We start from the raw sequence: 10,207 nt of genomic DNA, 5'->3' as shown, positions 1-10,207 counted from the left end.
TTAACGAAATTGCACACAATTTGATGCATCAGCATGCTGATAACAGCGCTGAGTTATCCTAAATTAGCAAATCTTATCTTATCACGATTGAAAACGCCTCGAAAGTTTCTTCAAGTGTGTAAACTGTGTCACATGAAGGCGAAGGCAGTTGCATGCGTTCGGGCCGAGCACGCTGATCATTAAATCATTAATCAATTTAACTCCATAGCCACAGTTGAATTGTTAGGGAACAAAACGCGAGGCGGCGGCGCGGCCGCATTAATTTAAAGTCTGTGTGCTTCCAGTTTCAACTCAATGTCCACTTGAGATCAGTCGACATTCAAGTGATCAACAATTGTAATCCAAAACGTTGAAATGAGTTGGTTTGAAAAAATAAAAACAGCGTTGACGTTGAGTCCAGCCGAGGGGGCTGATGGGAGTGATCCATTGGGAGAACCGCAATTGGGTTTCAAAATTTTATATTATCAGGAGCGGAAAAGTGTTGGTGTGAGAGTGATTGCAGCGAGGAATCTGCCAACTACTATTGGCAGTGTTAAACCCAAAGGATATCTTGTTAAAGTAAGCTGATTTGAATAGAATTTTGTGTTCTACGCATGCCCGGCTAGCTCAGTCGGTAGAGCATGAGACTCTTAATCTCAGGGTCGTGGGTTCGAGCCCCACGTTGGGCGACACTTTTCATAAAATTTTTTTCAGGTAAAACTTTATCCTGGTAAAGAAAAATTTGAAACCACTGTGTTACCTTCTGCAAGTCCTTGCTTTGATGAGCATTTTTTGTTTCCGGCTGGGATTTCACACATGGGTCAATTCGTGGGGAAATTTGTCACTTTTACGATTTATGCTGATTTGGGAGGTGCTGCTGGGAAGCAAAGAAAACCTGTCACTAAACAATTGTCTATGAGGAACCAGATAGGGGCTTTAATCAGTGGTGGTAGTGATTCCGATGTTAAACTACGATCTAAAGTCAATCGTTCTGAGTCTGTGGATCGGTTCTCGCTAAATAGTCGTCGTACAATTGGTGCTATTTCATTCAGTTTGGATAGGAGTATTTTTACTGATCGTGGTAAAGGTGGTGCTTTTTACACGCCGGATATATGGAGGACAATTAAGACTCTAACAGGCAGTGAAATCAAATCAGTAAGTATTAAATATTTAAATTGTTATTGGTGGTAATTTGGGCTTAATAGGATTTCAGTTGGTTTTTGAAGTGTGTTTTTTAGAAATTGTTTGATAAAATATGCTTTTTTTTAAGCGGACATTTTTAAAATTTTAGAATTTGCCAAAAATTAATGGTTTTTTGAGTTAAACTTTATCAAAAAATCAATATTTCAAAAGAAAAACATGACTTTTGATACCAAAATATATTTTGGCACATTTTCTAATACATATTTTAATTAAAAAAGGTTTTCAAAACAGAAAATTTACAAAAAATTCATAATCTGCCATTTTTTCAACAAAAAATTAAGAAATTTTGAAAAATCTTTTGTAATTTTTAATTTATAGTATTTGCGCCTTCTCAAAACCCCAGAATAATTTGTCTAACCTCAAAAAATTTTAAAAAATCATTTTACAACTAAATTTACTATTTTCTTGTTTTTTTTTTAGCGTGAAAGCAAAAAAGGAAGCCTAGAGATATCAATGAAGTACTCCAACAGCGAAGACGGCCGCAACGACATGCTGCAGATCTCGCTCACCAAATTTAGATGCAGCATGGCGACAATGCAATCGCACGAGCAACTGGGCGGTGAGTTCATTCACGACCACTCTAAAAATACGCTTTTATGCGCGTCACTTTTTTCCGCTGGTGCATTTCCAACCGCCAAACAAAAAAATATAAAAAATACAACAACTCCACTTACAGGTAATTTATATTTGAAAATGGCAACGCACGAATACGACGTAGTCGTGTCCAAATGGAAGGGTGACACCTTCGCGCCAACGATCAGCATGCGCATCGAGAAAGACTCGGCGACGATGATCACCACCATCAACAACTACAATCTGGACAAGACGAAAGTGATCGTCAAACTCAAGTGCCGCAATGCAATGCAACAAAAGCATCTACTCGGCACGATCGTCATCGATCGCGATAGTGAAATATTCAACAACATCATCGCTAATCCCACAATGGAAGACACCAAAATGATTGATTTCCAATAAGTTGTATAAAAAATAATTCAATTTTTTGTTGCTGCAGTTTGAGTGCAGGTAAAAACTGAAAACAGGTAGTTTATTGCCTGCACCCGTCCGACATCATTATTTTTTCTTTCTTTTAACTTGTTTGTAAGATTTATACCTGCACTAAAATACCCACAGAGCGAACTTTGGAGCCTGTAAAACCTTTAAATTTAAAATAGATTCAATTGAAAATTCAATTGGAAATTGTAAAATGGTGAATTGTAAATTAAAACACCATCCACCTACACGCCGAAAGTGGAACATAACATGCTGCAGTCGAAAAGAATGTGTGAGTAGCTTTAAGTCACTTGCGTCGCAGCAAAGCGTACGATAAGTTAAGCTCAGCGTCGTTAGTTGTAAGTCAGTACGAGCCACGTGTTCGTGTGGTGCGCGTCGTCGTCGTCGTGGATCGCGAACATCGCGAATTGCCAATTAAACTTATTTATAGCAAATCAATTAACACTTAACTCATCATAGCTTTTATAATACTTGTAATTAAACAAACCAGTGAAACTAATACACTTGTTATTACTAATTAAATCTAACTACACATTAATTATATTCATCAAAATAATAAAAATTGAGTTTTTCATTTAATAATAAAAAATACACGTGCGTTTCGTGATAGAAACAAAATAAATATTCTAAATGTCTGTGATAACACCACGTCGATATCGATAAATGCAATCATCGCCAGATAAACGCACAACATGCAGTATTAAAATATTAATAGTTATTCGTACTTAATTACTATAATAACGTGATAATACTAGGTTTTAAGTGAACATGTTTAAAAAGTATTTATTGCTATTTTCGCTCGTTTTTATTTCGCTTTGTATCGCGGAGCAAACCGTGATTAAAATCGATGGCATACGCGCGAAAAATTTGGTAAGTGTACGAATTGTTTAAACACGTGTAAACATAACAGCGTTGAATAGGTCTTTAACACCTATTAAAACAAACAATTTGGATGTTTTAAAAATAGGTATCCGTTGCCATGGATAATTTCGTACCTTTTTTTATTCACTTGCGATTTTTTTCGGGTAAATATTTATGTTCCGCCTGCGGATGATTCGCGAATGATGACCTATTTCGTGATTGTTTTAATCGTTAATCAATTGATCGCGCAAATTGCAAACTCTGGTTATTATCAGAGGATGATTTATGTCGTCGTGTGTTGTTGGATGATGCGGTTCATGGCTGTGAAATGTGATATTTGTTCGTGTGACAATAATGCGCTTGTCGCGACAATTGACATTGTAACGGACATTGAACGATGAAGAGTTTACACAAGGTGGATGATTGCAAGCGTTCTTTGTTGAAAAAGTGTTATCATTTTGTTATCTATTGGGATATCAATGTGTGCGTGTGTGTGTGTTCTGGGAATGATTTATTTTTTGCACTTGAAGTTGATTACGCGTTGTGTTTAAGTAATTGTTATTAGTCATAATTGCAAAGTGCAAAGTTGCTTGTCAAAATCACCTGATAATCATAAGTGTATTGATTGTAATGGATTATGATGTCCTAAAAATATCGCAGGCGATGTAAAAATTTGATTTTGTGCGGCGCGTGCAAAGTCAGAAAAAGTATTTGGATTAATTTTAATTGAAATGGTATTAATATGAGGTAATTACTTTAAAAAATAATCAAAAAAATAAGAAATAAGTGGATTCAAGAGGATTTTAATACCTGTTCAGTGGAAAATGTTGCAATAAATTAATTAATCTCAGAATTTAATTGTTGATAACGGAGGATTTAGGGTAATTTACATTCGAGATGTCACAATGTCAGATTTGTTGCACTATTTTCTGAATTATTTGTCAAATGATAAATTAAACACTATTCATGATTATCACGATTCTGTGAAACTTTTGCACGTGATTTTATCCCCGTAGTTATTATTAATAATGTAATTTGTTTTTACTCTCGTGTTCTAGACATGGTAGGTATGTGTCAATTCTATCAATAAGATTCGGAATTTTATTTAAAAAAAAGTTAATTATATAAAGAATTGCTAATAATGCACTTCAGCGCGCCATCTCGGATTCAACTATTTAACTATAACTATGATTGAATCTCAACGCCAACTTTTATCCTATAGAAAAAGGCTGTCTTTAGGGTTTTCCCGGCAATTATTCAATTTTTTCTCGTCGTAAAAACCATCCTTGGACTTTAACAATCATTTTAAAAAAAGAATTGGACAAATTAGTCTACGCGTTGTTGAGTTATACGCTTACCAACAGATTTTGCGATTTATTTTTGTATTATAGATGTATAAATCTAATTAAAATGAATTAAAAACTGTTTCACGATTATCCCTTCAGAAAAATTAATTTAAAAAAACCAAAAGAAGTTTTCACTTTAAATATCATCAATACTTTATCAATAAATGTAAAAACACATAAATTAACTTAAAAACTACAAATGCAAAAGTCAAATGTTATCGTATTTGACGTAAAATGCACTAATTCATTCAGAATTCCCCAAAAATCAATATTCAACTTTATTTGTGCATTAAAAACTTTACGTCAATAAAAGTATTACACAACTATAAAATACACATGCTTAGACATAAAATGCGCGTATTTTATATCACCATGAGATCTGCAATATGAGAAGGAGAATAAGTAGTGAGTCTGAGAATTGAATTATGACGACAAAACATTTCCTCATTGGATCTACGAGTGTTAGTAACCCATGCGCGCACAAGCTGCAGTGATGTCTTGATGTCAACGCTCTGTCGCTAATTTGCTGAATGCATTTCGCGCAAATTAGAAATTCTCGCAAATATCTACATTTAACACCTCGAGAATTCTGTCCACGCCAGCAAATTAAACACTTACAATCATAATTATTTAACGCGATAAAATGAATTTTCATAAATTGCTAAACTCACATCTTCCGTGTTTCGAGTCTCCAAACACATCTTTACACAATCGTAAGATTTATTTAACGTTTTTGTTCCTCTACCCTCGCATTCTCTACACCACCGCTCACGCACTCATCCTCTGCGTGTAAAAAGAAAGCTGCGCGCGCTGCAATAAATGTCCGCGCAGCTAGAATTGACTTAAAAAGGTGCGCGCTACATCCGCAACAAATCAAACTTAACGCTGATCATTTGCTCATAAACGATGCGATAAATAAACAAAGCAATGAGGCGATACAAGCGACAATAAATGTGATATACGAGGAAATGAATGAAAACACCCACGCAATGTGTTTTAAAAAAAGAAATACACAAACAAAAACACATTGATTGTATTTATAGATTAGACTAATCATAAATGCACCTTTATGATGTCACATTGGAAGCCTAACCTAAACGTCCTTAACCTAAAAGTGGTACTTACGCTGTGCAAAACATGCATTTCATGTTTTGCGTGACGAATGACAACGAATTAAAACGCTACTGACCCAATTCCATTTAACTCTTTCGCTTTTCATTCCTATTAACTATTTATGATTGCAGAGTGGCGATGTGTCAAAGTTGGTGTTCACAAAATGGACGCCATGGTCCAAATGCGAGAGATGTCACCAGCAGCGTACGATGCAACGCCTATACACTAACGCCACCTGGGCGAATGTAGAAGAACTTGAAGAGAGGCCATGTAGAAAGTCTATTTGTTTGAGGTTATGGCACAAGCGTAGATCACGCCGGCGGATGCGTGTTGTGCAAATAAACACAAAACAATCACAAGAAGTGAAACATTTTGTAAGTAAATTATTTTATAATAAATAATATTTTAATAATATTTCATTGTAGGAAAGAATCCCAAATCGTCATAAATCCCGCATTTGGAGCAAATGGTCCGCATGGTCAAAATGCAGTAAATCATGCAGTACACAACGATATAAAGTCTGTAAAAAACCAGGACGTTGTTCAAAACTAAAAAAGTATCAAAACGCATGGTGTTACTATTCGAATTCAGTCTGTGAACGCAAAGTAAACGATCACCTGTCACAGTACAACCTACAATTGAATGTTGGAACTACAGTAAAGACAACGACGGTAGCTAGTACGCATGCGCACACCAGCGGCACGCGTACCCCACGATACAAGCAGCAATGTGGGCGCCCGCTGCGGAAGCACGCGATGCTGAAGATCAAGGGCGGGCGCGACGCTAGTCGCGGCTTGTGGCCTTGGCACGTTGCGGTCGTCAACCAGCACGATGTAAGCAAAACAAACCAACTGCAGCAAACACAAAGAGACGTACATACATCAAGTTCATGTTTTGCATTGCGCTTATTAATATATGCATCGCTCGAGATTCCAACACGTTCGCCTTTTGTTTGCGCTGCAGATGTGTTTAACCTTATAATGCATAAATATTTTTGTAGGAAGCGTTCTGTTCGGGTACATTAATAGCACCAAGATGGGTGCTCACAGCAGCGCACTGCATTCGCAGCAAGTTAAAAGTGCGAATCAACGAGTTTGATTTGTGGGAGCCGGATGGTGAGATTGAGATACCGATTGAGAGAGTTATCCGGCATTTTGGCTTCGATCAGAGGAATATTGACAATGATATTGGTTTATTGTATATGGCACGTGCGGTGAAGACACCTGTTGCTTGCCTGCCGAGTGAAAATCCGCAGTTTCAGGAAACAGCACAAAAGTGTACGGTGTTAGGCTGGGGTGCACGAGATGCATCCAGAGATAATGGCGGATATCATATTTTACAAGAAGCTAAAGTATAACATAACCTATAAGTTTATATAACGTGTAATAACTTAATGTGTTGTTTTAGTTGCCTATAGTTGAATGGCAAACATGCAAAGCAGCATATTCCGACTACTACATCTCTCAGAACATGTTTTGCGCCGGTTATTCGACCGGTAAGATCGACACATGCGCAGGTGACAGCGGCGGTGGACTTCTGTGCCGAACATGGCGGAATGATGCGAGCCGCCGACGCAAGCCGACCGGATATGTCGTACAAGGCATTACCAGTTTTGGCGATGCTTGTGGCAAGCCGCAGCGTTATGGGATTTACGCCAACGTTTCGAATTATCTGCATTGGATCCACCATACGATGGCACAGGTGACGCACGAACGACGCTACTCTCTGTATTAGTAAACCAGCGAGACTATTAAAGCAACTGCCAGGGCAACTGCTACCATGAGATAATTTCTAACTTATAATTACGATGCAAAGTGCACACAACACAATTAAATTAATTACGTAAATGTATCAGGTTTTTATTGCGCTTTCTCCTTGACCTATAACTGGTTGTTAACGAAGGTGTCATCGTGGTAAACATAGAAAAAGTGGCATAATTTAATAATTATTGCATTACTGCGCATCAATTGATTGCACATCGCATAAAAAGCAAGTTATTCGTTGAAGTAAATCAGTTTTGTATTCATTTTCAACAAGATGAAGACTCTCCGCCATCTTGCGCTGCAAACACTTCTAATTGTTGCCTTGGTTAATTCTAGCCAGGGTAAAAGTATTGTAGAGTTTTTGGTAAGTGATAAATTTGTATTTTTGGCCAGTGTAATTTATTATTTGTTGTGTATTAGAACTTGGATCAATCCGCAAAGTTAAAATTCATTACCTTGTCAGCTGGATGTCTCGCAGATCACAATCCTAGCCAGGCTCTCATCGATGACTTGACAAAACTAAAATTCACTGAGGATCATGCAGTTAAATGTTTCGTGCATTGCATAATGAGCGGTTTTGGTGTTTATAACGATGCCAGCGGCCATTTTGAATTAGACAAAGTCAACGCAATCATGTTCCCGAAAGATCAAGCGCAGGCTGAGCAGTGTACAAAAGAAGCAACAGGCACTGATAAGTGTGATGTTGTTTACAAGTTTTACAAATGCGCTATGGTATATTTCCATAAGTAGTAAATAAAATAAAATAAAATAAATCCTATTTTGATACTCCTAGCGCCATCGGACGGATATTTTTAGAAGTAACTTTTCAAAAATATAATTTTTGCATTTCTTTTGCAATATTTTAGAGTATTATTAACTAAAAAATTGTTTTCAAATTTCTAATAAATAATTAAATCAAACTGAGCATCTTTTACATGATTTAATAAAGTTTTTATAAATCAACCACATTTATAACCTCCAAAACTAATACTTGATGAATTCAATTATATTTTTAATTAGAAAAACTCTGAGAATGAGTTCAAACGAATTGCAATTTAAAAATAATAACCCTGGTGCAGTGCAATATGGCAATTTTATCAATTATTACGAATTTAACCCGCCTTCAAATAGAATAACACTCTTACCATCACATATTTGGTCAGCAACACCCAACACAACTGAAGATACATTCCTAGCCCTTGATATAGGCTGCAATGCAGGGGTTAGTATATTTAAACTTTCATTTTACTTTAAAATATCAACCACTTTGATTTTTAGAACTTAACACATGAATTAATGTGTTTTCTACAAAAACAGCTTCCACAGTCAACAAAACTACAAATACTTGCTGTGGACATAGATCCAGTATTAATTGAAAGAGCCAGAGAGAATTATACAACTTCCAACATTCAATTTGAGACCTCAGATTGCACTCAATCAGATTTTACACTTTTAATAGACAACTTCCTTAAAAATAACAAAAAAACAAAGTTTGATGCAATTTTTTGTTTCTCCACAACAATGTGGATACATTTGAATCATGGTGACAAAGGTTTGCAAGAATTTTTAAAGAATATGACTGCTTTATGTGAGATGTTTGTGGTTGAACCTCAGCCATGGAAATGTTACACAAGTGCAGTTAAAAGAATGAAAGGAAACATTGAATTTCAACACTTTAAAACCTTAAAAATGCGGGTTAACGTTGTGAAAGACATTGAACTATTCTTTACAAATGAATTAAACATGATCAAAGTGTTTGAAAGCACAAAAACTGAATGGAAACGCATAATATTCTGTTTTAAACATACAAGTGATCAGATAAATTGAATTGCTTTGTTGTGGATCATTATATTCACTTAATTAAATTATTAATTCCTAAATAATGCAAGAGAATTGGTTTTATGATGTTACTTCCTCTGTACCATCAAAATCCAGCTTGACATCTTCATGTAAACCTTCAACATCCACTTCTGTTTCAGCTGCATTCAGCATATTCAGTGTTACTTCTTGTTTCATCAACTGCTGAGGCATCTGTTGACTTTGGGTCTGTCTGTTGGGAATTCCTGCATCTTCAAATGCTTTCTTTTTAAGCGCTGTTCTAATTTGGTTTCTGCAACAGAAATAAACATTTTAAACGGTGTTTAGGTGCATGAAGAAATTGAAAGTTATTATCTTCAACTTACACCGTGCGTAATTTAATGTGTTCACTGATATCTTGTAAACCATCTGAGAAATTTTTCACCACTGAGCGTAACATTTCAATTTCTTCATCTGTCCACTTTCTATGAAGCATAATGAATTAAGAATATGAATAATTGGTCACTGAGAGTGTAAATGATTAAGAATTTAGTTTTAAAAGGCTTTAAATAATTGATTGTAGGGTTAAATTTAATTGTTTTAACTTTACCCAGCTGGTGATTCGGCATTTGGATGAAGTTGCATTGTTAAATCTCCTAGTTTATTGAAGGCTGCGCCTGCAGCTGTGAAGATTTCTCCTACCTATAATCAGATAATAATGTATTATTAAATGTTTTATCGAATTAATCAGTGTTTTACTTTATTTGCGCTGCTCATCTTGCGTGATTTGTATTTTTCCGTTGCAAGAAACAAACAACAAACCAACTGTGTGGTTAGAATACAAGCATCAGCTGTATTTTGGGTTGCCTATAGTTAAACAACGTTTTAAATAAATTTTGTACCTTACTTAAATTTAAAAATATTTTATATTAATTAACTACTGTACAATTATGTTGAAAATATTATAAATTTTTGTATTTATTTAATTTATTTTAATTTTAAATAAGTTTGTTTATTAATGATTAATAAAGTTGCCTATATTACAGGTTTATTTTGCAAGTTATACAACTTCGTGTACGTTCGTGCATTGTCGCAGCAACGCTGCCCTCTGATTGGTCGCTCCTGAAATTTCTA

The 10,207-nt window shown here is 35.6% G+C and overlaps 4 protein-coding genes and 1 non-coding gene across 6 annotated transcripts; 4 read left to right on the top strand and 1 right to left on the bottom strand.

Annotated features, from left to right (window-relative positions):
- The first annotated feature begins 117 nt into the window (after window positions 1-117).
- On the top strand, window positions 118-2,372 carry LOC135796694 (uncharacterized). The gene is made up of 4 exons (XM_065308822.1): window positions 118-558; window positions 694-1,134; window positions 1,603-1,741; window positions 1,859-2,372. Exons 1-4 carry the CDS (start codon window positions 355-357, stop codon window positions 2,155-2,157), a joined length of 1,083 nt encoding a protein of 360 aa, XP_065164894.1. The 5' UTR covers window positions 118-354; the 3' UTR covers window positions 2,158-2,372.
- Window positions 596-668, top strand: TRNAK-CUU (transfer RNA lysine (anticodon CUU)). The gene has a single exon. It is a non-coding gene; the product is annotated as a tRNA-Lys (tRNA).
- A 524-nt stretch (window positions 2,373-2,896) lies between the features above and the next one.
- Window positions 2,897-7,360, top strand: LOC135796693 (serine protease 55-like). Of its 2 annotated transcripts, none has more exons than XM_065308820.1 (5): window positions 2,897-3,063; window positions 5,645-5,887; window positions 5,939-6,346; window positions 6,514-6,864; window positions 6,921-7,360. In XM_065308820.1, the coding sequence occupies exons 1-5, from the start codon at window positions 2,962-2,964 to the stop codon at window positions 7,245-7,247; spliced, it is 1,431 nt and encodes a 476-aa protein (XP_065164892.1). In that variant the 5' UTR covers window positions 2,897-2,961; the 3' UTR covers window positions 7,248-7,360. The 2 variants fall into 2 exon arrangements, with proteins under 2 accessions (XP_065164892.1, XP_065164893.1); XM_065308821.1 differs by lacking the exon at window positions 2,897-3,063 and adding an exon at window positions 3,091-3,801.
- A 663-nt stretch (window positions 7,361-8,023) lies between these two features.
- Window positions 8,024-9,159, top strand: LOC135796695 (probable RNA methyltransferase CG11342). Its single transcript, XM_065308823.1, has 2 exons — window positions 8,024-8,498; window positions 8,555-9,159. Exons 1-2 carry the CDS (start codon window positions 8,271-8,273, stop codon window positions 9,101-9,103), a joined length of 777 nt encoding a protein of 258 aa, XP_065164895.1. The 5' UTR covers window positions 8,024-8,270; the 3' UTR covers window positions 9,104-9,159.
- Window positions 9,109-9,916, bottom strand: LOC135796696 (chromatin complexes subunit BAP18). Its single transcript, XM_065308824.1, has 4 exons — window positions 9,833-9,916; window positions 9,684-9,775; window positions 9,460-9,558; window positions 9,109-9,386 (listed from the first exon to the last, which is right to left on the bottom strand). Exons 1-4 carry the CDS (start codon window positions 9,848-9,850, stop codon window positions 9,176-9,178), a joined length of 420 nt encoding a protein of 139 aa, XP_065164896.1. The 5' UTR covers window positions 9,851-9,916; the 3' UTR covers window positions 9,109-9,175.
- Window positions 9,917-10,207: the final 291 nt, after the last annotated feature.

This window comes from Atheta coriaria, unplaced genomic scaffold (assembly GCF_025399875.1).
Source record: "Atheta coriaria isolate IRGN ID8LTWV9N9 unplaced genomic scaffold, Caltech_Dcor_3.1 hic_scaffold_7_pilon, whole genome shotgun sequence".
In the NCBI taxonomy this organism is placed as follows: domain Eukaryota; kingdom Metazoa; phylum Arthropoda; class Insecta; order Coleoptera; family Staphylinidae; genus Dalotia; species Dalotia coriaria.
This window is presented reverse-complemented; position numbering and strand designations above follow the sequence as displayed.